General features: G+C 40.1%; 1 protein-coding gene across 1 annotated transcript; it reads right to left on the bottom strand.

Moving 5' to 3' along the window:
- Positions 1–94: 94 nt before the first annotated feature.
- Positions 95–27,887, bottom strand: LOC113239805 (glucose-6-phosphate isomerase). The gene is made up of 12 exons (XM_026476942.1): positions 27,716–27,887; positions 19,416–19,555; positions 18,810–18,978; positions 16,985–17,093; positions 13,304–13,468; positions 10,889–11,001; positions 9,592–9,718; positions 7,445–7,539; positions 6,657–6,815; positions 4,402–4,534; positions 3,424–3,565; positions 95–1,342 (listed from the first exon to the last, which is right to left on the bottom strand). Exons 1-12 carry the CDS (start codon positions 27,844–27,846, stop codon positions 1,155–1,157), a joined length of 1,671 nt encoding a protein of 556 aa, XP_026332727.1. The 5' UTR covers positions 27,847–27,887; the 3' UTR covers positions 95–1,154.

The raw sequence follows: 27,887 nt of genomic DNA, 5'->3' as shown, positions 1-27,887 counted from the left end.
AATATTACAGGAAAGCGATTTAAAGTATTTTTTAAGAAAAAAATCGTAACTCTAATTTTATTTAGTGTCGCGCTCCTTCCGAAGAATTATCGTGCAGTCTCGGTAATTATCGCAGCTACTGTACCGTATCTAATTTGTACGTTACACAATCGACATAAAATTCATTATGCTATGTACAATTTATTACGAAAATTACCTGTCCCTTAACGACGTAATTTACAATTTTGGCGAAAATATATTATGCACATCACAACAATCTAACTACGTAACTGGGGTGCACGAAAAGAGCCTCCCCGCACGATGTACCATTCCTCTATTTTATGTTGTACGTATGTACCGTCCGCTGATTGGCTAATCCTTTCACCACGATGGCAAACATTTTACACACACATTCCACACAAGCACACACCCCCACACTCTTGGTGCCCTAATTAGAACAATTGAATATAATTGTTTGGACAATATTCTATTTTTTTTTTCTCAATTATATTCAATTGTTTGGACAATACTTATTTTTTTTAACTGTTATCATTGTAACATGTGGTTAATAATTAGTTTCACTCAATTGTATTTTCTGTATTGTGATTCTATATACAATTAGTGTACTGTTGTTAATCCGAAGACAATAAATAAATATGCCATCGATAAGTGTAGTGTTAATTTAAAACCAACCACTACTGGTTCAAGGTTGTACCTCGAATGAAACGGTAATACAATTTTGACAACCTCCGTATAATGGGCACACTGTATATTGAACCGACTATTTATAGGGCACACTATATATTAAAGAGGAAAACCATAACCTATATTTCCAACTGTATATTAAAACAAGGAATCGACTGTTTACAGGGCACACTATATATTAAAGAGGAAAACCATAACCTATATTTCCACAAACTTAAGAATTAAATGAGGATGGGAGCCAAACGGGTCAAACCAAAGGGATGATTTATTCGATAAAACCATGTAATGAACATTTTCCCGTTAAAATTGTAAGTTACGTCCATATATGCGCAAGAAGACAACATACCGAGTCTCAACTGGGCACGATTTTTTCCAAAAAGAGGTAAACGCTTATTTAAAAATAAATAAATTTTCAAAACCAATTCAAATTAAAAGTTTTGCATTTTATCAGATACAAATCACGGGCAATTTTAAAAGTTTTCTTTAAGGAAGTTAATGAGACCATTTGTAGACGCATCGTGTGAGTTAACGGGCTTGTTGTCCTGCAATTCAGGCTCGATGGCTTTGGCCAGTTGCTTGCCGAGTTCGACGCCCCATTGGTCGAACGAGTTGATGTCCCAGATAACTCCTTGCGTGAAGATCTTGTGCTCATACATTGCTGGGAAATAATGTCAAAGAAGTTTAATATTTATTTCAGAGACTGTTACGACCATTATCCTGTAAGAAGCCCAATTTGACAACTAAGGATAACGCTAGTATGTAACTTAATGTGAAATGTATAAAACATATTTCAAGTATTATTTTCGAACGAATTCCAAAACAAAATGCAGTTAGTCCGAAACATCATAAAAATAGTTACGTCCTCTATCTATTTTTTCTTAATAATAGTGTTGTAAGTAATTAAAAAATATTGACATTTTGATTTTGACAGGGATATTAACATTCTTAATGTACAAAAATATTTTTTTGTTTTGCTTTAGAATTTTGCTATTAAGTACAGTGAACTCCGTTATTGTAACTACACTACAACAACAGCTACAGATTGTCATTGTGATCATTTAAAATACGTAAATACTATTTATATTAAACTCTACATTGCTTAAATAAATGTTAATTGTTGTATCTAGAACTGAAAACCAATAACCCTAAAAATAAGACTCATAAAATTTCGAATCAATTTCTCGTGAGAATAGAATATGGTTACAGATAATAATATGTTTCGTTTACATCCCTATTTACGTTGCAATGACAAGTGTCAAAAGGTGCCTCTTATTTTGTAATTACTATACGCCGAATTGGCTTGAGCCGGTCACAAAATGCTGCGTCTCTTATTCCAGCGTGACCTTGGTCGATTTTTTTTAATTCGAATTTTTTTATGACTGTTCTCAGCCACGGCATATGCTGAGTGGTGCCCATTCAGTATCTTTAACTTTATTTCAAATTTATTTTTTATTTTCTAAGTACAATTTAAAATGAAATTTTAGTACTGAATAAAATTTTCTTTCTTTGTTTCTTAGATTCCATAAAGCACAACAATACTCATGATTACCTAGCCCTCTCTAACATATGGTAAATACCGGAAATGTAACGGGGACAGGGATATTTTAATATTGACATGGTGAATGAGGTGTTCCGATTAAAGGACTATTCACACACATCAGGGCCGTGCCCGGGACGTGGACGAGGCGTGCTAGTTTGTATGAACTGCGGGCCCGTCCCGGCGCCGGCCCGGACACGGACATGTGTCAACGAGTTCATAAAAAATACACGCAACGATATTTTTTGAGCCCATGACGGAGCACGGCCCGTCAACGTCCCGGGCACGGCTCGGATATGTGTGGATAGACCTTTAATAATCATTAGAGTCGTGCACCCGACCAAACGGCAGGGGCATTCGGTATCGGTAATCATTCGACTCGAGTCGAATGATTGTGCTTGGATTTGACTCATCTGGGTAATTTCCAAGTTAGTTTTCACTACCTAATTTCAGTGGCAATTTTTATTATTTAAGTATCGAGTATTTCAAGTTTCTACACTCAAATAATAAATAGTACGTCATGATATTATTCTTTATATTGAAATAATTGCCACCGAAATTAGGTACAGATAACTAATCTGAAAATGATTCGTCTCTCGTGCAGTTGTGTATTGTTGTCGAAAATAAATCAGGTTTCTAAGTACTGATGTGTTTTCCAGTCCTTTTCCCCGGAGTTGTGACACTATATTATCGGATACCTAGAATTTGGATTCGACTGGCGTGTCATGCGATGCTGTTAACTTCCTCCACTTTTTGTGGGTTCATGAGATTGAGGATACATTTTTAAAAGCTCTAATCAAAGCCTAAATAGAAATGAAACATAACTAAGTATTTTTGTAGGACCAAAACTATAATAGAAGCGCTTTGAAATTGTAAGCAGTAAAGCTCCTTGTGAAAGAGTTCATCCAGGTAAGTACTGCCACCTTACCTATTTCTGCCGCCAAGCAGTAATGTTACCATTACTGTGTTCCGGTTTTGAAGGGTAAGGGTGCTGGTGAAATTACAGGTACATGGGACTTGTCAACTTATGTCTAAGGTGACGGGCGCATTGGCAGTGCCCCTCAGATCTTTGCGTTTAAAGCTCTGAGTGGCACTGCAACTGTTATGGACAGGCGTGTAGCTTACCATCAGGCGCACGACTTGTTCGAACAACTTGATATTACAACAAAAAAGCAATCTGTAATAACTAGCCAATATCTTACCAATAAGGGCGCCAAGTACAAACGGAGAAACTTTCTTAACGACTATGGAGTTGGTAGGGCGGTTGCCTTTAAATACTTTGTGGGGTAAGATCTTTGCCACAGCCTCAGGTGCCATGCCAGATTTCTCTAGCTCCGCTTTGGCCTAAAACAAAAAATATATACAGGCTATTTTTGAAATACCAAAAACCTCCCAAGTCTATATTACTAACATCACAAACAACAACTTTTGTTCCATGAATTTTTACAAAATATAATACATTTACCGAAAATAAACTTTTAAGTTTTTTTTATACTGTCTGACACTGTTTAGGTCTGTATTTGGTAGTAAGGTAAGTTCAAACGTGCTTAGCGTCCTCCGCGACAACTCCCACCCCCGTCCTGCACAGAGTTATTACCGTTTCCGTTACCTTTATAAAAATGTTATTCATTTTGTATAATATATTTTTTTATTTATTAAATTTGATCAACTTCTACTGTACCAATATTTTTCTTCCCATACAATGTAGTCATCCGTATAAGAAACCGATTCTATTAGCAATAAAAAAAATAGTAAATTTTATTCATTTTGTATGAAAAAATATTTTATGAAATTTGTTATTTTATGAAACTTCTGCTGTCCCAATTTTTTTCGTCCCATGCAATGAAATGATCCCTTCATGAAACGGAGTCGACCAGCACTAAAAAAAATTGATCTATTTCATTCATTTTTATGGACAACTCACGCCTGACCAAAAAATTGACTATGCCAAATTGTTTCACAAAAAAGACTTAATGGTTCTTAAGACAGTTTTCTTGTAACTTCTATGGTTTCGGATTCCCCCATACTGTCCCATTAAAAAAAACACTCTGTATATCGGGTCATCATGATAATTATCAAAGAAAATAAATATCTCGATAATTTCCAACTCTGAATAAAATAAATTAAAAAATTAACTATTTTCTTTTGGGCCTTTTTTGAAAGGCAGCTTTTATACTAACCTCGGCGGAAGTCTTTCCCTTCATAAGTGCCTCGGTCTGCGCGAGGAAGTTCGCCAGCAGGATTTTGTGATGCAGCCCTTTGGAAATTGGGTTGTGAGTCTGCGCTGGTGCTATGAAGTCGCAGGGAATTAGTCTGTACAAGTAAAATTAAAAAAAAAAGTTTATTTGACAAGTAACATAATATAAAATTACAACTTTTTATAAAGAAAACCGACCTCAAAAGTTCGTGGGATTACATCTATTTGCCAAGTTTTATTGAAATTGGTCACCGTAAAATGCGCGAAATCGGATTTATACTCTAGTTTGCCACCCTTAGGCGTGGAATATTTTTTCAAATTTAAATGGCCCAATACTGAGGTCTTTCCATTGAAAAAAAGAATCATCAAAATCGGTTCACATCTGCCGGAGTAACAGCGTAACATACATACAAAAAAAAATACAGTCGAATTGGGAACCTCCTCTTTTTTTAAAGTCGGTTAAATAATAGAAACAAACTAAATGAATCTATGTCTCAGTTACAGAAGTAAATAAGTGATTCGTTTTGACAATTTCTAAATACACTTATGGTTTACAATTAAAATATCCTCCGAAAAATTTGTTCTGATCCCATAGCAACTCTATCGTGAGATTAAGGTATCATCAATTCGTATGACACACATGCATTATGTAACAATCACAAAAATTTCAGTTTTTATCGTATTAAACCTGCGGAAGCCATTTTACCACTAAGCAAACCACTGTAAGTGTGGTGGGTGTTTTTAAAACGTTAGCACAGAAATTTAATTTTATTAACCGACTTCAAAAAAGGTGGAGGTCCTCAATTCGACAGTATTTTTTTGTATGTATGAATTGTTACGCGATTACTTCGGCATTTGTGAACTGATTTAGATGATTCTTTTTTGTTGGAAAGAGCATACCTCAATATTGGCCCCATTTATAATGAAGAAAATATTCCACTTCAAATTGTGTCAAACTAAGGGATCAATCCGGTTTCTTGCACTTTCCGGTAACCGATTTCAATAAAACTTGGCAAATAGATGTAGTTCCACCAAATTCCACGAACTTTTGAGGTCGATTTTTTTTTATTAAAAAATTATTTAGAATTCTGTGGTCCTTAGCGTACCACCACAGATACGTTGCCTTATTCAATAATGAGCTATGTAGTGCCAGCTATATCTGTGTATCATTTATGGACTATAGAGCAGTAGAGCTCCTTGTGAAATAGTTCATCCAGGGTAGTACTGGCACCTTACCTACATATTTCTGCCGCAGAGCAGTAATATCAGCATTACTGAATTCCGGTTTTGAAGGGTAAGGGTGCTGGTGAAATTACAGGCACATGGGAATTGTCAACTTATGTCTGAGGGTGACGGGCGCGGTGGCAGTGCCCCTCAGATCTTTGCAATTTATGGCGTGTGACTATCCATAACAGTTGCAGTGTCACAAGCTACACAGCTTACCATTAGGCGCACGACTTGTTCATCCAGTCACTTAATATTATTAAAAAAAAACACGTCTCAGGACTTATAAACATACGATGAACGTAGTACTTATAAACTATGTTAGGTAAAAAAAAGAAAAGGTAACAGACTGCCATCAAATACAGCCGGGTTTAAATTTAAATACGGGTTTATATCTGCAGCATCTTTATATCTTAGTTAACAAATGACCTACAACAACATTGATAAACTGCATTAATAACTATATGAAAAACAAAATGAAAACAATATCCCCACCAGAAGATGTTTCTTATTCCTAATGATTATTCAATTTTACCCCATTATAATAATAACAATAATAATAGCGCGAAAACTCATAGCCCCACACTTAGGAAACTCTGTATCCAAGGTTTTATGGACATACATACATATAAACAACCACAAATTACACTTAAACACACGAGATAAATAAATGTAGGTCACACAAATATTTCTCCCGGCCCGGGATTCGAACCCGGGACCTCTGCGTAGCAGACCAGCACGGTAACTGTTCGACCTAAGAAGCAGACAAATAAGAGACCATATTTTTCCCCGTTGAATTAACATTCCAATTGCCTCGGTGGCCGAACGGTTTTCATGCTGAACTGCCACGCAGAGGTCCCAAGATCGATTCCCGGGTCGCGAGAAATATTTGTATGGACTAAATTTATTTGTCTCGTGAGTTTGAGTGTAATTTGTGGTTTTCTATGTGTGTGTCCATATAGAGTTTCCCCAGTGCGGGACTATGAGTGTGTGCATTATTATTTCTCCACTCACCTAGTGCCCTGATGAATGAGCTGGTAGAAAGCGTGTTGTCCATTCGTGCCAGGCTCGCCCCACACGATGGGACCCGTCGAGTAGTCAACTTGCTGTCCAGCACGGGTTACATATTTGCCATTGCTCTCCATGTCGCCTTGTTGGAAGTAGGCTGCGAATCTATTAGAATATCCAAATATTAAAAACATACAACAACACATATACGCTGTAATAAACTTTTTTTTTGTACAAAGTAAAAAGAGAGTATGAAAAAAAAATTAAAAAAATATATTTTTTTTCTTTCAAATTTCTTTTTTTTATTTCAGTAAAGTGAATTCAGCAACGTATAAATAATTTACAATTTACACATTAAATTACAATTTACAGAATACTTTATCAGGCTAGACCACACCTATTAAGCATTATACATTAAAAACTATATCACATTACGTCTCATTATATAGAATGTTAACTGTTGTAATAAAACACTTATTTCATAAAAAAATAATTAATTAAAATATATGGAAGTTTATGTATAAAATAACGTCTTATGTACGTATATTTAACATAAATAAAGTGCTTAATTATCAAAAATATATTTTAACTATTCTTTTTATCAGAAAATCTAGATAGTTTTTAAACTCATTTATCATCGAATTTTTAATTTGTTGCTTGTGCCTTTCTTTCTTCCGAGACCAGTATAGGTCAAGGTATGAAATGCAAAATCGAATATAGGTTGCCATGAAAAAAAAAACCTAATTATCAGATTAGGTACAGAATTTAGTCAGGTGACAGAGGAAAATATATACCTGTGCAAATACTGGTCGTATGGCAGTAAGGCGTGAGTCTCGGCGCCGTGGAAGTTGTGGTACCAGATACCGAGTAGCGCCAGAATTACAGGAGCCTTGAAAATTATTAAAACACTCTAATTGAAACGAAGTAAAAATTATTTACTGTTTATGTACAGACGGCAGCACATCAAAGTTTCACATTGACGGAAATTGTTCCGTTGCACTGAAGGCGACATTCGAACAAAAATAGAGTTGATATGCTGTTGACTGTGTAAACTCAATTATTTATTAAAAGTACTACTTGGTGTAACGGGCTGGTGTCCGCAACTCGACGTCAAGGCGCCTATTTTTTAAGTACTATTCATCTACATGAAAATAAATAAACATGAAATGAAGTAAAATAAAAATTATTTTTGTGACAAATTATTTAATAAAAAATAAACTATCAGCGCAAAAGTGGTGTAACCTACATACAATTTTTTTCTACAGTTTTACTTTAAATACTAAAGTACCTACATAATTATTTTATAATTAGATGCTATTTTAATGTATAAAAAAAATCATGGGTTCGTATCCAGTTGGATCGAAGGAATTTTTAATCTGTATTTGTTCCATCTGTGTATCAATAATAATAAAAATAAACTGATTAAAATCATTACGTAATATGCAGTAATCGGAATAGGTAGAGTTTATTTACGTAACTTCGATACACAGAGACAGAAAGTGAAGACTGCCTTTCGACTACATTTATTTATCCCGGATTTTTTCGAGATTAAGGAAATCACCCAATACCTAATACATACAAAATTGACGTTATTTGGGATAGGTAGGTAGAGTATATTTATCAAAATTTAGCCTATTTTTGTCAGAAATTTTCTAAAAATTAGTGGTTGCAGCAACTCGTCGCATAGTTTAGATAAATGTAGTTTACCTACTGCCTTCCCAATTAAGGTAATTTTTTAATCTACTAAAAAAGCGTTTATCCGAATGCCGAAAAAATCCGAGACAAAAAAATGTAGTCGCTAAGCAGTCTTCACTTTCTGTCCCTGTTCTTCGAAATTTAGGTAAATAAACTCTACCTCTTCCGATCACTGGTAATATATGTTACAAAACTGGCTTTCATCGTTTGTTAATCGCAGTCTTGGAAAGTATTCCACTAAATGAACTGAAATTGGGTATGGAAGTAGTGTGACCATGTAGCTAGCATGCAATGAGCCATTTTTATGTTCGTACTTAAAATACGCCGTTATTTTAGGCCTTTCATTTGTTCACTAAAATATTTTAACCTTGTGTTGAATAAGTTGAAGAATCACAAACAATTTTCTTCGGAAAAGAAGAAAACAATGTGGGCAGCATATACATATTATTAAGATAACTTTTGCGTCTCGACAATGTATAAAAAAATCCAGTCATATTTATAACCAAATTAATAAACTGCTACATATGTATTCGATAAGTGCGTATGAGCGTCGAACTAAGACAACTCGTACGTACCGGTTTGGAGGAGCGGTGGCTTGTGACACAAGTATTTTCACACTTAAAAGCAGTTCACCAACAATGATATATCGACCCGTCCTACGTAAAGTATCGTATGTCGAAATTGCCAAATTTGCGAGGGAGCGTTTTAAAGTTTTGAATTATCTGAAATGAGCAACACGTGTCTTTAGCATTTCTCAGTTTTATTTGGCACAGCTCATTACTCACATAGAGTATTATAAAATCGTAGATATCGGTTAGATAAACAACCACAATTTATTTTATAATTTTATCCTAAAAAAAAGTAAAGTGAGCCTGGGCGGGTCGGGTGGCAGTATAAAATTATAAAATAAATTGTGGTTGTTTATATAACCGATATCCGATAGCTTTGACGAATAAAACTGAGAAATGCGTGTGTTAAGTGTGTGTGTAAAGTCACGTGTTATGCTCATTTCAGATAATTCAAAACTTTAAGACGCTTCCTTGTAAACTTGGCAATTTCGACATACGATACTTTAAGTAGGAGGGGTCGATATGTAACCTAGATTAAGTTAAGTCAATGATTTTTTTATTATTATTATTTAACAATAGGAAAAATAAAAAATAAATAATAAAAAAGAGGAACGCGGGCTTGTTCAACAGTGGACATATTTCGACCTTAATGATGATGATAATTAAACAATTCTTACATTATTTTCAAGAGGAGCAGTGGTATAATGCTGGTCCATAAAATTGGCTCCCTCCAGCAATTTTTCGAAGTTCTCGAACCCGATGTAAAGAGAAATGGACAAACCGATCGCAGACCATAGAGAGTATCTGAATACAAAAATCATTATTTAAAAAAAATCAGAAAATGTGTTCATGTATTTATTGACATTTTTTGTGAAGTAACTCCACTAGTTTTGTTACGATTATAACACAGAAAAATTTTTTCGTCGATCTGGTGGGACCTGAACCCACGTCCATGCTGCATCGTAGTATTGCTCTAACCGTCTGAGCCACGGATCCAGTTACCAAAAACGAAATTCTCCTATGTATTTTTGTTATCTGTAACATCTTTCAATTTTTGTACTGACTTTTCGTTATTCAAAAATGTCTCACTAGCACTCCCGGGGGTCCCTGGTACGGATCCTGGTAGAACCAATTTGGGAATTTTTGTAGCAGTAGAACTCCTTGTGAAAGAGTTCTTTTTTATGACATCAAGAGTGACGGGACGAACAAACCATGCGCTTGGAGATAAACGACACGCCTATCCATAGCAATTGCAGTGCGACTCAGAGCTTTAAATGACAAAGATCTGAGGGGTCCTGCCACTACCCCCGTCACCCTGAGACATGATTTGACAAATCTTATGTGCCTGTAATTTGATCAGCACTTCGTCCAGGAAGTACTGCCTGCTTACCTGTTTCTGCCGCTAAGCAGTAATGTGAACATTACCGCGTTTCGGTTGGGACTTGTCAACTTATATCTCCGGGAGATGACACTGAGTGGCACTACGACTGCTATGGAGAGGCATGTCGCTTACCACCAGGCTTACGCATCGTACGTCCGGTCTCTTGATATCATAAAAAAAGAACTTTAAAACAAAAACACATAATAGAATTTCGATGACTCGGTAACTGAACTCAGATGGTTGGAGCAATGTTACGGTGCAGCACGGACGTGGGTTCAAGTCTCACCGGGTCGACGAAAATTTTTCTGCATGTCCGATCTTTGTATTCATAATCATAGCAGAACTAGTCGAGTTAATTCACAAGAAATCTCAATAAAGAACTATTTAAATTATCTCTGGCCAGACTGTTCTGGGTAGAACCCCGGAATTAATACTGTTGCTCTGGCACCATAGTACAGGGAATTCCCTACTTTGAGATCAGGTATTTGATGTCGTTGTCTAGGATTTTACTATAATTATTATATCCTATCTCCTATCTGTAAACAAAGGCAAGAGTGAGGGCATTAATGGTATCCTAAGTTGTTAGAACTTACCTGCCGCCAACCCAGTCCCAAAAACCAAACATGTTCTTGGAGTCAATGCCGAAGCCGGTCACCTTCTCGGCGTTCGTGGACAGAGCTACGAAGTGCTTCGCTACTGCCGAAGGCTGTAATAAACACATTAAGTGAATACTTGAATATTTAACAACTATAATTACGGAAATTAACTTCATTGACCAGAGTACACACAGTAGATTTTCTAGTCTGAGACCAGATAATTGGTGTGGTTGTCTAGCACTTTATTATTATTACGTTTTTAAATTTATTAAAGTAATGCTATCTTTACAGGGGAGCTTTTTAACTGACTTCAAAAAGAGGAAGTAGGTTCTCAATTTGACTATTTTGTGTGTTGTTATGCGATTACCCCGACGTTTGTAAACCGATTTCGTTGATTCTTCTTTTGATGGAAAGAGAATACCTCAGTAGTGGTCCCATTTAAATTTCAAGGAAATGTTCCACCTCTAAAGTGTGAAACACACAGAGAGCGGGTGCGGGTCTTGTCATTCATATAAATACACAGAATTAGACCCGACGCGATCCCGACCCGACATACACCCGACACGCGCCCGCTTCCGACCCGCATCCACTGTCTGTGCGTTTCACGGTTAAGGGTGGCGAATTAGAGTGTGAATGCGGTTCATTGGATTTCACTCACTTTCTGTTAACCGATTTAAGGTTAAGACATGAGCGCCGATAATAGACCAACCGGCGGCGGCGCGTCGAAAAAAAAGTGTCGGCGGAGGCGGCTTTTCGACGTCGCGAGCGCGACCCGTAAACGTATTTGTATATTGGTGTTTGTTTTTACAAAAACCGTTATACAAAAACTTTTTCAAAGGAAAAAATAAAATAACGTATTTTCCACAGTAATCAAATTCTTATCAGTTAGATCAGGCGCTCCGATCGTAAGCACGCGCACGCTTCCATATTATGTATGCGTAGTGAAAATGGCGACGCCAGAAATTGACAAATTATTTTTTTAAACACTAAAACACGCTGCACTATGGCGCCAATTCGCATACGCCAAAAAGAGGTACTTAGAATTCTGCTGAATCTAGACGTGAATAAAGCTATAGCTTGCCAAATGGAATTCCAGCACTAGTCCTACGTAACTGTGCGCCTGAGTTGTCTCCTGTTCTCACACGCCTACGCCTGTATCGCCTCTCACTTGAAACTGATGTAGTTCCCGGGTCGAGGTAGCATGCAAATGTGCAACCTGTGCCGAAAAAGGGAACCAGAGCTGACTCTGTCAACTATAGACCTAACTCAGTCACTTCCATACTCGGCAAGACTATGAAACGTGTACTCAACAACTGTTTCCTGTCGTACCTTGAAGACAACGACCTCCTCAGTGATCGCCAGTACGGATTCCGACGAGGGCGATCAACTGGGATCTTCTTGTGTATGCCTGTCACATATAGAGCGAGGCTATAGAAAAGTAAGGTGAAGCACTTGCAGTGTCTTTGGACATTTCTAAAACCTTTGACAGGGTCTGGCACGCAAACCTTTTAAGTAAGCTTCCCGTTTGTGGGCTTTATGAGAGATGGCTACTTTTCCGAACATACGGCGATAAATTCCACAGGGTTCCGTACTGTCTGCAACACTCTTTCTACTGCATATCAATGATATGTTAATTCCAGGTACCTTTGTGTGTGCTGATGACAACGCAGTTGTAGACAGGTGCTTGACCAATGTAAGGGTCAGTGGAGAGGAAATCCAGTCTTGTCGTGAGTCTATGGTTAGCCGTTTGGATTTGCACTCAAGGCAGTCTCCTATTGGGGCAATGCCAATCTTGTCAAATTTAACGCTACCAAACGCAGGGGTGTTTATTGTCCACAAAACGGAGTCCCTTTGAGCTGACTTCGACTTTTCGTGATATATCCATACTGGTAGCCGACAGTCTCCAGCTACTTGGAATTTTGGAATGGATCTGTCGTCCAATTTTCACAACACAAATTCCCTGCCTGCAGACTTGTTCCGTGAACGTTATAACTTGGGCCTTTTCATGGCGAAAGTGAATAGGCATTCATCCATTGTCGATCTCATCGTCACTTTCCATGAGGTGAGATGGAGGTCAAATGCGAACTTACATTTTATAAAAAAATTTACTATTTAACAATTAACATTTAGGAAATGAAACTATTTTTCCGGATTTAAATCGCGTATATTTGTTGGGACACCACCATGGGACCTGTAAAGGGCCAGAAACGTCGGTTTGTTTGTCGGTTTGATTGACTCCAACCGTGACAATGGGACCTGTAAAGGGCCCGAAACGTCGGTTTGTTTGAAAAAACAAATATACGCGATTTAAATCCGGAAAAATAGTTTCATTTCCTATGTGTAACAATCGCGAAAACCTAAGAACTCGATAATTAACATTTATTTTTTAACAAGTATTTATTCCCCACTTACATCTTTAGCCTGTTCCAAGAACCAGGTCTTAGCTGAAGTGGCGTTGGTAATGGTCTCCTGGGTGGTGAAGGTCTTGGATGCGATGATGAACAATGCTGTCTCAGGGTTTAGCTTCTTTAATACTTCTGCAAGGTGGGTACCGTCGATGTTTGATACGAAGTGTACCTGGGCAGATGAAAATTATTTATAATAAATATGTACAAAAGGGTATTTTACAAAAAGTTACATTATAGTTTTCTGAGATCATTGACCTACTAATAGATTATTTCGACGAGTAGAGTTTAAACTTATTAATTATGGAAAATGATAAATTGACAATATATTAAATGATAATTATATAAAATGAGCTTCATGTATTTTTTTTTATAAAACGTGAATGTATATCAAACGAGAATTACATGAAGTTAAATTATAGGAAGTGAAATTGGTCCAAATAAAAATTATATTAAATGAACGGCTACCTAAAAGTAATAATAATAAAACACACACTCAACATAGCCAACTAGGGAAACCCTGTGTCGCGGGTGCCATGGACACACACACACAACCACAAATTACACCCAAATTCACAAGAGAAATAAATGTATATTTCTCCCAGCCCGGGAATCGACCCTGGGACCTCCCGGCATGGTAACCGTTCGGCCATGGAGGCAGTAATTAAGCAAAGTAAGCAGAAAGATAATAGTTGAAAGTGCTTTTTTTGATGCAGACAGTATCCTGTAGGGCTACCACGACAGGCTGCGATTTGCGCGAGAGCCATATAAAGCGCAAGATACTGCTTCTCATAGAGATTTCGCGCTGCATGTCGCTCTCGCACAAGTCGCGCCCGGTCGTGCCAGCCCTACTGGATAGATACAACCGTAGTTCCATTTATTAGAGTTTTATTTACTTTTAAATTAGACCAAATGAAGTATTTCTTTTATTTAGTATTTGCTAAGGCGAGGTATGTCAACGCAAGCCTACCTCCCGCAATCCGCGCGCTATAAATTAATATGAAATAAGGACAAGCGTATAAAATTTGACACAGATCCGACGTCGACGAGTACCCGATGGCTACTGACGGGGCGCCGTGGCGTGTCGTTTAACGGGTGGGCAAATTGCAAAATTTGAATTATATGTCAATTTTATAACTAATAGGGCTTCAGTTGAAAACCAAAATAAAAATTATGTACAAAATTAGATATTTTTAAATAATTCGTCTTAGACCGTAATTTTAACCCATTTTTAACCTGTTTTCAGGATTTTATATGATAGAATAAAGTACATCCAATCGTGAAACACATTAGCACATTCTTTAGACTATATCCTTACGTAGATCGTATATTTTTCGAAAGGCCGTTATTTAATGTCAAATACTTGAACCATTTGATCTAGCAAAGCAGTTTTTCCATTTCTCTTCGAAACGGTCCACGGCCCGTGGGAAGCCGTCTTTAAGGACTATTCACACTAGACCATGCCGGGCGCGAGACGAGCCACATACGAGGCTCGGATTGGAAATGCTGCGTACATTTTATATGAAGTGATTCATATTACAACGTACCGCGTCCGTGTCACGAACGAGTGACGCCCGAGCTGCTTCCGAGCTCGTCGGAGCCTCAGATGCGGCCCGGTAGTCTCAGCTCGTTGTAATGTGAACACTCCAGTGCGTCGTACGCGCCCCGTCCGAGTGTGGGAGTTTAAAGAGAGTGACTACGTTCTTTTTTAAAAAATGGATGATGTAAAATTAATTGAGTGCGGAAGAACTGTACCCAGTACTTTATAATATGATAAACCGCGTCCTACTGACTGACTCACGTCTAATTTAAGATCGTGCGGCACGTACGAGGCTCGGATGCCCCGGACACGGCTCGCGCCCGGCACAGTCTAATGTGAATATGAATATGCAGCACGTCTGAGGCTCGGATGACTCGGACACGGCTTGCGCCCGACACGGTCTAATGTCAATCATCCTTTACTCTTCAAAACCGGAATGCAATTAACACAAACATTATTACTTGGCGGAGAAACATATGTATGGTCACAGTAGGGGAGATCGGATTCAGAATTAACAAAAAATATGTTTTCAGCTGTAGCTTCAAAACGCCATAACATTTTGACTTGATTTTTGTGTTAAATGATGCTTAAACTATTCACTTATCTTATCTTATCTTGGCATTAATTTGATAAAAAACGGTTACTAGTTTCAGAAAGTCATATTTAGTCAGAAAAGTCGGTTGTTAGTACTTACCCCGCGTTCGGGGTTAGAATTAACGCTTCCGAGGTAAGTATTAACAGACGGGGCAAGAATTAACATACTTGGCATAATCCGTCATTATTAAAACAAAACATTAATGTACAATAATCATATTTTTTATTAAGTCAAATAATTAACATCGGACTTAAAAAGTTGAAATTCTATATAACAATGTTTCAGCTTTATAAACGAAAAGAAACTAAAAACCAAACAAAACCTTTTTTATACAAGAACAAAAATTAACAAATCCTTAAATAACTTCTAATAATTAACAAATTTTACTGCTTGCATAAGATGTCTACACCCACCGGATGTATCTTCATTGTTTGGACGCCCCAAACAACACAGTAATATTCGTCTTCTGAACAGTTGCAGCTTTTTTCAATCTCCTTTTCTTTGCCTTTTCTACTCGTAATCTTCTCTATTTCCCTTTTTTAGTTGTTTTTCTTGTACTCTTTCCCATTCCTTTACCTTGTGTCTTTCCTGTTTTCTCTATTTTTTTCTATTTAAATTTCTATTTTTTCCTTCTTCTGTTGCTGGACTGTGGATTTACGATTCAATTGAATTTGTGGCTGAGATTTTGGCAGAGGTCTTACGATTTCGATTAGAAAACATTCTACCACTCACAGTCCAGCAACCGTTTCCCTAGGCATTTATTCTCTCACCTCAGATTCATTTATACTTAAAATTGGTATACAGTACTTATCTTTTTACATGCCTGAAGGTTCAGCTACTTCTACTGCGACTCCTGCTTTCTTTTTTGCACAAATTTGAACAGTGTGACGTAGCGGAGTTGAAATTCTGTAGCTAATTCCCTGTAGTTTCTTTTCTTCTCCATTATTTCAAGAGCAGCTGACTCGTAATCCTTGAAGGAAGCCAAGCCTTGAGTAGTTTTTCGTCCTCATGCTGTAACTTGTAACAAAAAAATATATACAAAAAATAAAAATCCAGACGGCCACTTAATACTAGCCCAACATCGGGGTGAGAATTAACTTGTTAATACTTGCCCTGTCTGTTTTGTTAATTTTAGCCCCATGGGTACTTTTTCAATCAAATAAATCATAGGTAAAAATAGTTTACAATGACATTAATAAAGCTATGTAGTTTTATTGAGAATAAAACCAGCATCTAGGAAATAAATAATAACACGGCAAAATCAATTATTCAACATGAAAATAAAAAATCGTAAGGTGAAAAAAATCTTTACCTGCCAAAAACAGACGCACTGCACATAATACGCTCCCATGACGTACTGATGGCAACTAGTGCGTCTCAACATGAGCAGCACTGTCGCGGGCACAAAATTGATCAATCGCTAGTGACGTGCACTTTATAGTTTTTTAGAAAATCACTTGTTAATACTTACCCCTGTTAATTAAAGCCCCGGTCTCCCCTACTTCTTAAATTTCTCACAAGGAGCTCTACTGCTACTAAAAATTAAAAGTTACCTTAAGATGGTTAGCATAAGGTTTGAGTGCCTCCGTAACCATGAGTGGGCCGAGGTCCGATCCACCGATACCAATATTGATCACGTCGGTAATTTGCTTGCCAGTATATCTGAAATCAAATTTTAAGATATTTATGTCGTATTATTTAAGGGCTAATGTAGTTTGTACAATGAAGGCGGTAATATAGAAATATTCAAACTTAAATAATGTGAAATATATGTGTAATTTTATTTATAAGTCAATGGTAGGGGTCAATGGTACCAATATATACAGTACAAATAATAGCTTGTAAAAATTACTGCAGTAAAGTGTGAAAACAGGATTTTGTATCATATTTTCACTAAACAAATATATTGTGTTATCATAGTTGTCATTTAAAAGTGTTATTTTGTACAATTTTATAGTACCTATTTAATTTATATATAACTGAATCGTAAATATAAATTACAAATGCACACGAAATAATGAAATAGCTAACTGTCCTTTTTTTACTCACTGCATGCGCAAAAGATGGAAAGAGACCCATTACGTCAGTTTCAAGAAGCTTATATAAACTTCTTAATAATTTTCAATTGTTCGAACCACAAGCGATTGAAATATTTAGAACAAAGAAACTGTAGAGTTGCTTTGATTTTAATCCTATTTTTAAAATGATTTTTTTATTAAACGTTAGCAATAACAAAATATTGTTGTACTCGTTTTACGGCATGGGATTACCTATCAGAAGTCAGAAAATACATTTGCCCGAAATAACATTATCTCGAATTTTCATAATGTGTTTTTACGAAGATTACAAAACAAAAATTTTGTCTATGTAAAAAGCATCAAAATTATTCGAAAGCGCAACGGTTTTGTTATAAATCGGAATTATGGATATTTGAGTTTACGTTTAGTTAGAATATCGGTACATTTCTTATAGTACACGCTTATTTCACATTTGTAGTACTAATTGTATGTATGTATCTGCCCAACTCTTTATTATACCTTTAAGGGAATTTGTACAAAATTCGACATAATAATATATATAAAAAAATTAATCAATATTTACGAGAAAGGCTATTCCATTACTCTTGTGTTCAGGTAATTTTCAGTCGAAGCTAAATATGGTGCATTTTGTTAAGTTTCCAGTAGAAGCTGAATATGGTGTTTTTGGGCCCTTAAATTGTTGTAAGCAAATTTAGGCAGTACTGCAATGAAGTTACAATTTAAATTAAATGTTTTAGTTTTTTATATATCGTTACATGTCACTACATTTGTATAGGTTAACCTCGGACATTTTTTTCGTGGTTTTTGTATTAGACCCGATATCCATTTGTTGAAAGGTCAATGGTAATAAGGCTTACATTTTCACTAACGGACATAGCTAATAATGTTGACGGAAAACGTTATTTACATTGTTTGATCCGGTTTGTTTCATGGTCTGTTGTAAAAACGTATTGTAAATAATTTTGTAAATTACGTTCTTTAATTTACGTTCGTGAAAACCGCTCCGTGAGCTCTTGGCCTTAGTGTTGTGTTGTAAGGCGATTATTACAATGCCCCGCACCACGCAGCGGAGTGCGCGGGACGACAAACCATGCGGCCCGCAGTCCCGCACGGAGACGTGGTGTCAGTGTGTTGTATGGCGCGTGTTTTCTATACAAACTAAGATACTTCAATACAACGTTAAGAAACGCAGCCCGGCGACGTTGCGTGGCGCGTGTGATAATCGCCTAAAGGCCGAGATGTTGATGGATCCTAGTTGCATCAAATGTTTGTTAAGCAACTATACGTAAATTTATACAGCAGTTGTGCCTCTTTTCGTTCTGAGGGAAGAGGTGCTTACCCTTTCCATTGTCCAGAGACGACTTGTTCAGTGAACTCCTTCATGTGCTGGAGCACTGCATTTACGTCAGGAGTTACGTCTTTCCCATTCACGAGGATCTGTCTGTTCTGGCGATTACGCAAGGCGACGTGAAGGACCGCACGGTCTTCGGTAAAATTTATTTTCTCACCTGGTAATGGAAAATTGGAGAGATTTTTAAGATTTCCTTTTTATTTCAACTATTATATTAAAATCTTACTATAATATACATTTACTATTGTGATTAACCTATACATTACTTATTGGACCTGCTTTTTAGTACACTCCTGTAAGATTTGTTGAAACAGCACACCTGGATGAAAATGTTGTGATCACGGCACTCAACACACAAGAAGACTATAGGATTTATCATTAAAAAATATGTAAGCAATTAAGCCGAGATCTGAAGTTGCTAATGCACGGAGAAATAAACATAAGATGGTATAAGTACGTTCATAATTACTGATCATACACATTTTCAGCATTCTGCCCAACTGTTTCGGATTATAGAAGACTATATACAATAAATACATTTGTTTTTTAATAGAGTTTCCTATTTATTTTCTACTTTAGTCGGCTCTATTTTACCTGAGAACATAGCATCTCTAGCTTTTTCAACGCCGCGATTCCTAGCAAGATTAAGAAGAAGCGCCATGGTGGCACCATCTACGCGGTTTTTGGAGTAGTCCAGTAAGATGTCTCCATCGTTGGGTGTTGGGATGCGGAGACTGGAAACCGTCAACAAAAAAAATTACAAGTGATGAAGGGATTACGAGATCTGAAGTTACAAGGGGTGAAGTTTTCAATTATAGTTGTTTATTATACTCATGTCTACAAACAATTTACACGTGCTTTTACTTATAAAATTTAAGTGCGCATCTGACCTCCATCTCACCTGATGGAAAGTGACGAGAGGTCGACGATGGAGCATGCACACCTAAATAATGCCTATTCATTCTCGCCTTGAAAAGGCTCAAGTTATAACGTTCAGGGAACAAGTCTGCACGCAAGGAATCCCATTCCATAGCCGTTCCCCATATAAATGTGGAAGCGTAACACTTCGTGCGAATCTTTGGAAAATCCACAATAAAGGGGTGGAACCCCAGCCTACGCCTAGTCCCCCGGTGATGCGTATTAAAAGCGGAAATGTATTAATATTTTTAAAATTATCAGGAAATTTGTTGCATTAATGCATAAAATGGAGCTAGAGAATCGTTTAGATATGAACAAATTAGATGCTTGGGGTCACTGAGCACATAACCACAGCGCTGGATTGGCGCAGCAGCCGCGTGTCTATATAGCATCAGTAACTTTTAGTTCACTAATTGTGACAGCAAAAGTGGCGCCCGCCTGTCATAACATTGGCGCTGCAACTGTGCTTCTAGCTTATTTTTTCCATCCTCTAAGGCTTCTAAATATTGTATGAAAATTAGTAGTGGCGCGACTGCAGAGGTACAGTGGCGCTTCTCAGGCGGCAGCTCAACTAGAGATGTGCGAGGTAGCTACGCGGTGTGAGGATGCGTAGCGAAGCTGTGAAAAATGTGTAGCTGAGCGCTGTGAAGATGAGTAGCGGACTTTTCAGCTGTGGGGGGTGGGGTGCGGTGCGGTGTGGTGGGGTGAGCGCAGACGACGGCCCAGTAGTTCTAGTTCCTTACACTGTTTTGCACAAATCCTTCGCTCGGGTTTCTTGCACCCATTCCTCGCTCGCGTTTCTTGCACACATTCCTCGCTCGCGTCTCTCGCACGCATTCCTCGCTCTCACACCTCGCACACATTCCTCACTCGTATCCCTCGCACACTTCTCCCGCCTTTTTAACCGACTTGAAAAAGAAGGAGGAGGTTCTCAATTCGACTGTATTTTTTTAACTCCGATTTGTGAACTTATTTTGATGATTCTTTATTGTTGGAAAGAGGGTACCTCAGTAATGGTACCATATAAATTTAAAGAAAATATTCCATTTTTAAACTAGGGGATGATTAAAATTTCGCACACTTTCCGGTAACCAATTTCAATGAAACTTGGGTTATAGATGTAATACCACAAACTTTTGGAGTTCGGTTTTTTTTATAAAAAGTTGCAATTATTGTATGTACAAATAGCGAGGCTAGAAAAATTAGGTAATCCTATTGGAGAATTTTGTCCTCACACACCACCTAGCTACCTTGCACATCTCTGGCGGAACCGCAGCTTAAGCCTCTAATTTTAATGCCCTTATAGTAATTCATAAGGGGTGTGTTAGTTGTTCCACCTCCACGCGTGCGAAGTTCTTGAACATTCTGCGATAACACGTTGTCACAAAACGCCCAAGGATGTAGCCGGTACACCCTGGGGCCAACACTGACAACTCTCGGCTTCAGTCTGAGTCTTGCCAGTGAGGGCGCGAAGCGATCAACACGGCCCGGCCATGCGTCTCTGGGGGTGGACCATGGCAAGTGGTGGGCGGTCTTAATTTACACCCTCCTGCGTTCATGCCTACGCAGTTGAGCGCCGTACGCAGGGATGAAGGGATCCTGGGGGGCTGAGCCCGAGCGGGGTGGAGACCCCGGCAAGCAATACGCCCTCTTTGGCCCTGATTTCATGCTAAACGGTAGCCCTGTGACTAGCCAACACAGGGAAACGGCAATGTGTCCCGTCAGAGGGCCACCGGCGAGGTGTGGGGGGGACGGACTCGGCCATGCTGACGGGGTGAGTATGTGCGGAGTACCTGGCGGACTTTGATCAAGTCAGCCAGCCGCACATTTCGAGCCCCCGATGTCGCGCAATGAGCTCCTAACTTCTGCACCTATACTCTCCTGATAATCCTGGTGTCCCGAATGGGACATCCCCAAAGGTGCGGGCTCCGTGGTGGGTGGGAAATCAGGAGAGCGAACAATGAACACTTTGCTATGGACAATAACGATCATTCCAAAACTTTAATTCACTCAAAACCGGTGGTACTGGAGGGGAAACCCAAAAGTGCCCCAACAACACATACACACACACAACAGCGCCCTACGGTGAGTGGTAGGCCAAAGGGGAAACCCCAAGGCCAGCCAAGCACCGATGCTGGTGCTAGTTCAGCAGTAGCGGTAGTGGCCCAAACCTCGGGTTCTGCGGCCCCCGCGAACACACCGGGTTCTGCATCGCAGAACCCCACGAACACAGCTCTTGAAGCAGGGTGGACCCTGGTGAGTCGCAAACCCAAACTCAAGGCCACAGCACCCGTCCGCAAGGAAGGGGTAAGCGGCCACGGTGAGCGACCACCTCCAGCCCCCAGTGGGAGCAGGGGACGCCCTGCCCGCAAGAATAAGAAAGGTCGTCTGAGGGAACGCGAGCGCCGTGAAAACCCCAACAACCAACAGCCGAAGGAGGGAGAGGCGAGGCCCCCAGTGGATGACGGAAGTGGCCCGAGGACTGCACCAGTGCGGTCTGCTGGGTCCGCCGCACATCCCTCTGGTAGGGCCCCCCTCCCTCATGGTAACAAACCGGTAAACGCGCCGAGGCCCTCGACCAATGCCAAACGTGCTCGACTCGACGAGACCATATCTCCGAGAGGCGAGCATAAACGGCAAAGGGTTGAGAGGCCCGCCCAACAACGAACGTACGCCGAGGCTACCAAGCCAGAACTGATGGCGGTGATCACCTCGGCAAAAACCGGCTACATACGGAGCCCCGATGCCGACAAGGTTCAGGAGGCCCTATGTGAGCGTCTCGCCCAGGGAGCGGAGGAGTGCGGCGAGGAGGACGTCGGCCCACAATTCAGGGGTAAACCTGTCTTTAGTGACGGGTCCCTGAAATTGTGGTGCCACGACACAGCCACATTCCAGTGGCTTGAAGATGCCATTAGCACCATCAGGCTGCCGTCCGGGGAGCCCCTCTCATTGAAAAATGGGGTGGAGGCTCCCCGGAGGGCAGTCTGCGGACTGTTGATTCCTGGCCACTGGGAGGATGCACGCCGAATCGGCCGCATCCTCAAGTGGCAAAATCCATGGGCGGAGGTTCACCGCTGGTTTGTCCACAAGCTGCAGAAGCAAAGTGGACATACCTTCGTGGTGGTGAGCCTCCCCGAAGAACTGGTCCCGGCTGTCCTGGGGCATGACCGGCGCTTCACTTTCCAGTTAGGCACGGTCTACCTCAGGTTCAGATCCAAAAGGGGCCTGTACACGGATACGCCGCCTGAGAAGGCGAACATCATTAAACCACCAATGGATGTCTCCCCGGAGCCCTCTACCTCCTCTGGCATCACCGGAGAAGGGAAGGAGCCCTCCCTGACCCCCGTCTCTGCGGACGAGTGCGTGTCGGGGATGGGAGACATCCGACTGAGCGAGGACCTGCTGTCCACTGATGGCGGTTACCCCCTCGCTCAGTAAATTACTAACCATCCAATGCAACCTCCACCACAGCCAGGCCGCAACGGTTCAACTCCGGAAATGGTTGGAGGCAAACAACACAGCCGTGGCACTGATCCAGGAACCGTGGATCAGCGCCCGCGGCCAAATAAATGGACTCTCACAAATGAGAGGTAAGCTGATATCAACTACCATCTCAGAAAAACCACGAACTTGCATATATTATTCTAATAATTTACATGTACAACCACTAACAGAATTCTGTTCCAGAGACCTGTGTGCCGTCAAGCTTTTAGCTGACACGGCCACGGGCCTGCCTGAAGTGGTGCTCGCCTCTGTCTATATGGCAGAGACTGATGTACCACCACCGCAGGAAATGGAACGGCTAATCAAATACTGCGAGCAGAGCGGCCAGCACATCGTCGTGGCCACTGACTCCAATGCCCACCATCCGTTGTGGGGCATGGAACTTGCTAATGACAGAGGTAAGAACCTAACAGAATACTTATTCACAACTAATCTTCAAATCCTTAACAAAGGTACAGTACCAACCTTCGTAAATAAAAGATGCAGGACGATTATAGACCTAACCCTAGCGTCCGAAGGAGCTGTAAATCTTGTCCAAGACTGGCACGTGTCCGAAGAAGCATCCTTCTCGGACCACAGATGGATAAGATTCAACTTAGAAACAACCATCAAAGAACAACAACCGAAACGGAATCCCCGAAAAACCGATCGTAAAATATACATTGACAAACTACACCAGAGCCTTGGGGACCCGGTAGCACCGGGAAGACTACTGGACACAGCACATATAGAAACACAGGTTACAGGACTGACATCAAACATATTGAGCAGCTATAACTCCGCATGCCCACTGAGTGAACCTGCCCCGCGGCAAGGCCAACACTGGTGGGGACCTGAGCTTGAGAGGCTACGAAGAAGGGTAAGGAGAAGCTTCAATAGAGCAATGAACACATGCGCGGATGAGGACTGGGAAAACTACAAGACGGCCAAATCCAAGCTAAAAAAGCGCATACGATTCAGGAGCACCGCGTCATGGCGAGGCTACTGCGGGAACATAACGTCTTGTGCACAAGCGAACAGAATAAGGAAAATCCTAGGCAACTCAAACTCAACTGAGCTAGGTTCAATACGCAAAATAGACAACACATACACAACTTCCCCTGCGGACACGGAGAGAACCCTACTGGAAGCACATTTCCCAGGATGTAGGTTCGTCCAAGACGTAAGGTGCGAAGAAATGAACTACAATACATCGACCCATAATTGGCGATATGCTGAACAAGTAGTAACATACGAAAAGACAAAATGGGCAGTAAACACCTTTGAACCGTACAAAGCTCCGGGCCAAGATGGAGTGTTCCCCGCTCTCCTACAATGGGGCGGGGGGACACTGGTCCAGCACCTGGTCAACATCTTTCAGGCCTGTCTAGCATTCAGCTATGTGCCCTACAGCTGGCGAGAGGTAAAAGTCATATTTATACCGAAACCAGGTAAAAACGACTACACTGACGCGAAGTCCTTCAGACCAATCAGCCTCACATCGTTCTTTTTGAAAACATTAGAAAGGTTATGTGACAGAGAACTGAGGGATGGAGCGCTTAAGAACATACCACTACACGGAAACCAACATGCATACAGTCAAGGCAAATCCACTGAATCAGCCCTACATGCCGTTGTGGGCAAGATAGAAGTGGCCCTCAAAGACAAAGCAATCTGCCTAGGCACCTTTATCGACATTGAAGGAGCCTTCGACAAAACCAACTTCTCCAGTCAGCACTGAGGAGGCACGAAGTGGATGAAGTGCTCATCAGCTGGATTAGCAACATGCTAAAATTAAGAACAATAAAAACGACAGCAAATATGACCCCATGGGCCATAGTAGCGAAGGGATGCCCTCAAGGAGGGGTACTGTCGCCTCTGCTGTGGAACATGGTCGTAAATGACCTCATCATTAAATTGAACAAAGAACATTTCTAGACAGTAGGATATGCTGATGACATAGCTATACTGGTAACAGGAAATTATGCCAATGTACTCTGCGACATTACACAAGCTGCACTCCGGATTGTGGAAAGATGGTGCAGGGCATATGAACTATCGGTAAACCCAACAAAGACGGAACTAGTAATGTTTACAAACAAAAGACTACTGGGTAACTACCTACTACCCAAACTCTTCAGTACAGAACTACAGATATCAACCGAAGTCAAGTACTTGGGAGTAATACTGGACAACAAGTTGAATTGGAACAAGCATATGGACAACAAAATTAAAAAAGCCACTATCACCTTCTGGCAGTGCCATAGAATGGTAGGTAAACAATGGGGACTCTCACCCAAAATAACACTATGGCTCTACACAGCAGTGATAAGACCCATGATCAGTTACGGCGCGATAGTATGGTGGCCACGAACCAAGCTGACGACCGCAACCGACAAACTGGAAAAATTCCAAAGACTAGCTTGCATGGCAACGACCGGCTGCATGAGGACAACTCCGACTGCGGCCCTCGAAGCGATGCTGGACTTGCGACCCCTCCCAATGTTCATTAGACAGGAAGCGGCGTCAACAGCAGTGCGTCTTAACAGAGCCGGCCTTTGGAAGCACATGAGGACCCCACATACAGAAATCCTTTATAAGACAGTCAATGAGGAACCGCTACTGGAGGCGGCTGTGGATAGGATCCCAAAACAATACATCTTCGACAAAAAATACAAGATACAACTGTTTGAAGATTCAAATGAAGGACTGAACCCCAAAGAGGTCCGCGTCTTCACCGATGGATCTAAAACAAATTCAGGAACAGGTACTGGGGTATTCTCAGAAGACCTCAATATCAGGATATCAACACTGCTTGGTGACCACAACACAGTATTCCAGGCTGAATGCATGGGCATCAAGTTAGCGGCAGACGCAATCATAGCGAGAAGAGTAAAGAACCACTCCATTCGAATACTCTCTGATAGTATGTCAGTACTTCAAGCACTGAACAGCTATGACATAAACTCAGGGCTCATTTATGAATGCCATCAAGCACTCATGGAGGTATGTATACAAAACCACTTAACTCTACAGTGGATTAAAGGACACAGCGGCTCACGGGGCAATGACGCAGCAGATGAACTAGCCAGAAAAGGGTCGGAGACGGACGCAGTAGGACCAGAACCCATAGTGTCCCTCCCCTACCAATGGTCCAGAACAACTATACACAAAGGTACAAAAACTTCACATAATAATACATGGACCACCCTTACGGTTTGTAGACAGGCGAGGGAAGCACTCCCAACGCTCAATGCCAGTCTATCACGAATATTAATTAAACTCAACAGGCAAGAGCTTCGCACTCTAACTGCCGCCCTAACAGGTCATGGTCCATACAATAAACACCTTTTCAATTTAGGTATCACAGACAGCCCTCTATGCAGAGCGTGCATGGAGGGGGAGGAAACGGCTGCGCACATCCTACTACAGTGCTCCGGCGTGGCCAACTACAGGGCAAAGTACCTTGGAGTGCCAAGGTCGCTCCCCGAAGTCTTCAGCAAACCGAGGAGGCTGCTGAGATTCCTGGAGGAGCTTGGGTGGCACGAGTAGGACCCTGCACCCACCACACGCAAAATAGGCGCCTTGTCGTCGAGTTGCGGACACCAGCCCGTTACACCAAGTACCAAGTAGTAATTCATAATAGACAAATGAAACTTTTTTTGTGACACATGATTACTGGGTGCAGTGACCATTTTTTTTAATAACATAATATATAAGCCTCTAATTGGGGCTAGGATAGAATATAAGGTAAGATGCAAGCTGAGAAGTGAAACCATGCCATGCAGAACTACAAAGCCAAAAAATATGTGGCGTGCCACAATCATATGAGTTTCAATCAATGACTGACTGATTGATTGAGATCACAAGGTCACTCAACTCTCAGAAGCATATATGAGAAAGTTTCTCTCAAAAGTAGAAAAGATATAAATTAAAATGTAAACCATAACTAGCAATTTTTTTTTCTTCCATATGTAGGTAGAATTACAATTTGTATGCGCTTAATGCTATCATTTTACTTTTCACATTATAATAATTTCATGCAGGACCTTCGGGCAGGGGTCAAAGTTGCATCATATTTAATAATAAAGTTGTAATATTATTATTATTACATTTGAAATTATTTAACTTTCAAAAATCGATTGTTCAAAAAACATGGTACTAAATATCACAGATTAAGACAAAACTTCTAGAAATTAAACTTCAAAGTTTCAATACAATTAATAATTTTAATTGAGACTATTTATTGTACAACGTATAAATATGTATAAACAAATGAAGTACGATCTTGCGACTCGCAAATCTCCGTGACCTCTAAAGGTACAACTCCGAAAACTTGCATGATATAACAGAATGACACGATAAAACTTTACGGGAAACTATAATTAAATTTAAAAAAATATTCACATAATTTATGGACAAAGAAATCTGCCATAAAATACTTAAAAAAGTGTAAATTAGTTTTAAATTTTGAAAAAACGAACATAATTTACCTGAACTTGTTAAAACGGTCAGGATCTTGTTGGAATAGTTGTTGAATATTGATTTTTTCGGCGCTTTCATCGTAGAAAGATTGAAGTTTCTGGTACGCAGGGTCTTGCTTCAGACTGACCTTCGGTTCCATGGTTGCAAGAGAAAGTAAGCGGGTTCCAGGTGTACGGCACT

The sequence above is a fragment of the Hyposmocoma kahamanoa genome, unplaced genomic scaffold (assembly GCF_003589595.1).
Source record: "Hyposmocoma kahamanoa isolate Upper Pololo Valley unplaced genomic scaffold, ASM358959v1 116, whole genome shotgun sequence".
Lineage (NCBI taxonomy): Eukaryota > Metazoa > Arthropoda > Insecta > Lepidoptera > Cosmopterigidae > Hyposmocoma > Hyposmocoma kahamanoa.
This window is presented reverse-complemented; position numbering and strand designations above follow the sequence as displayed.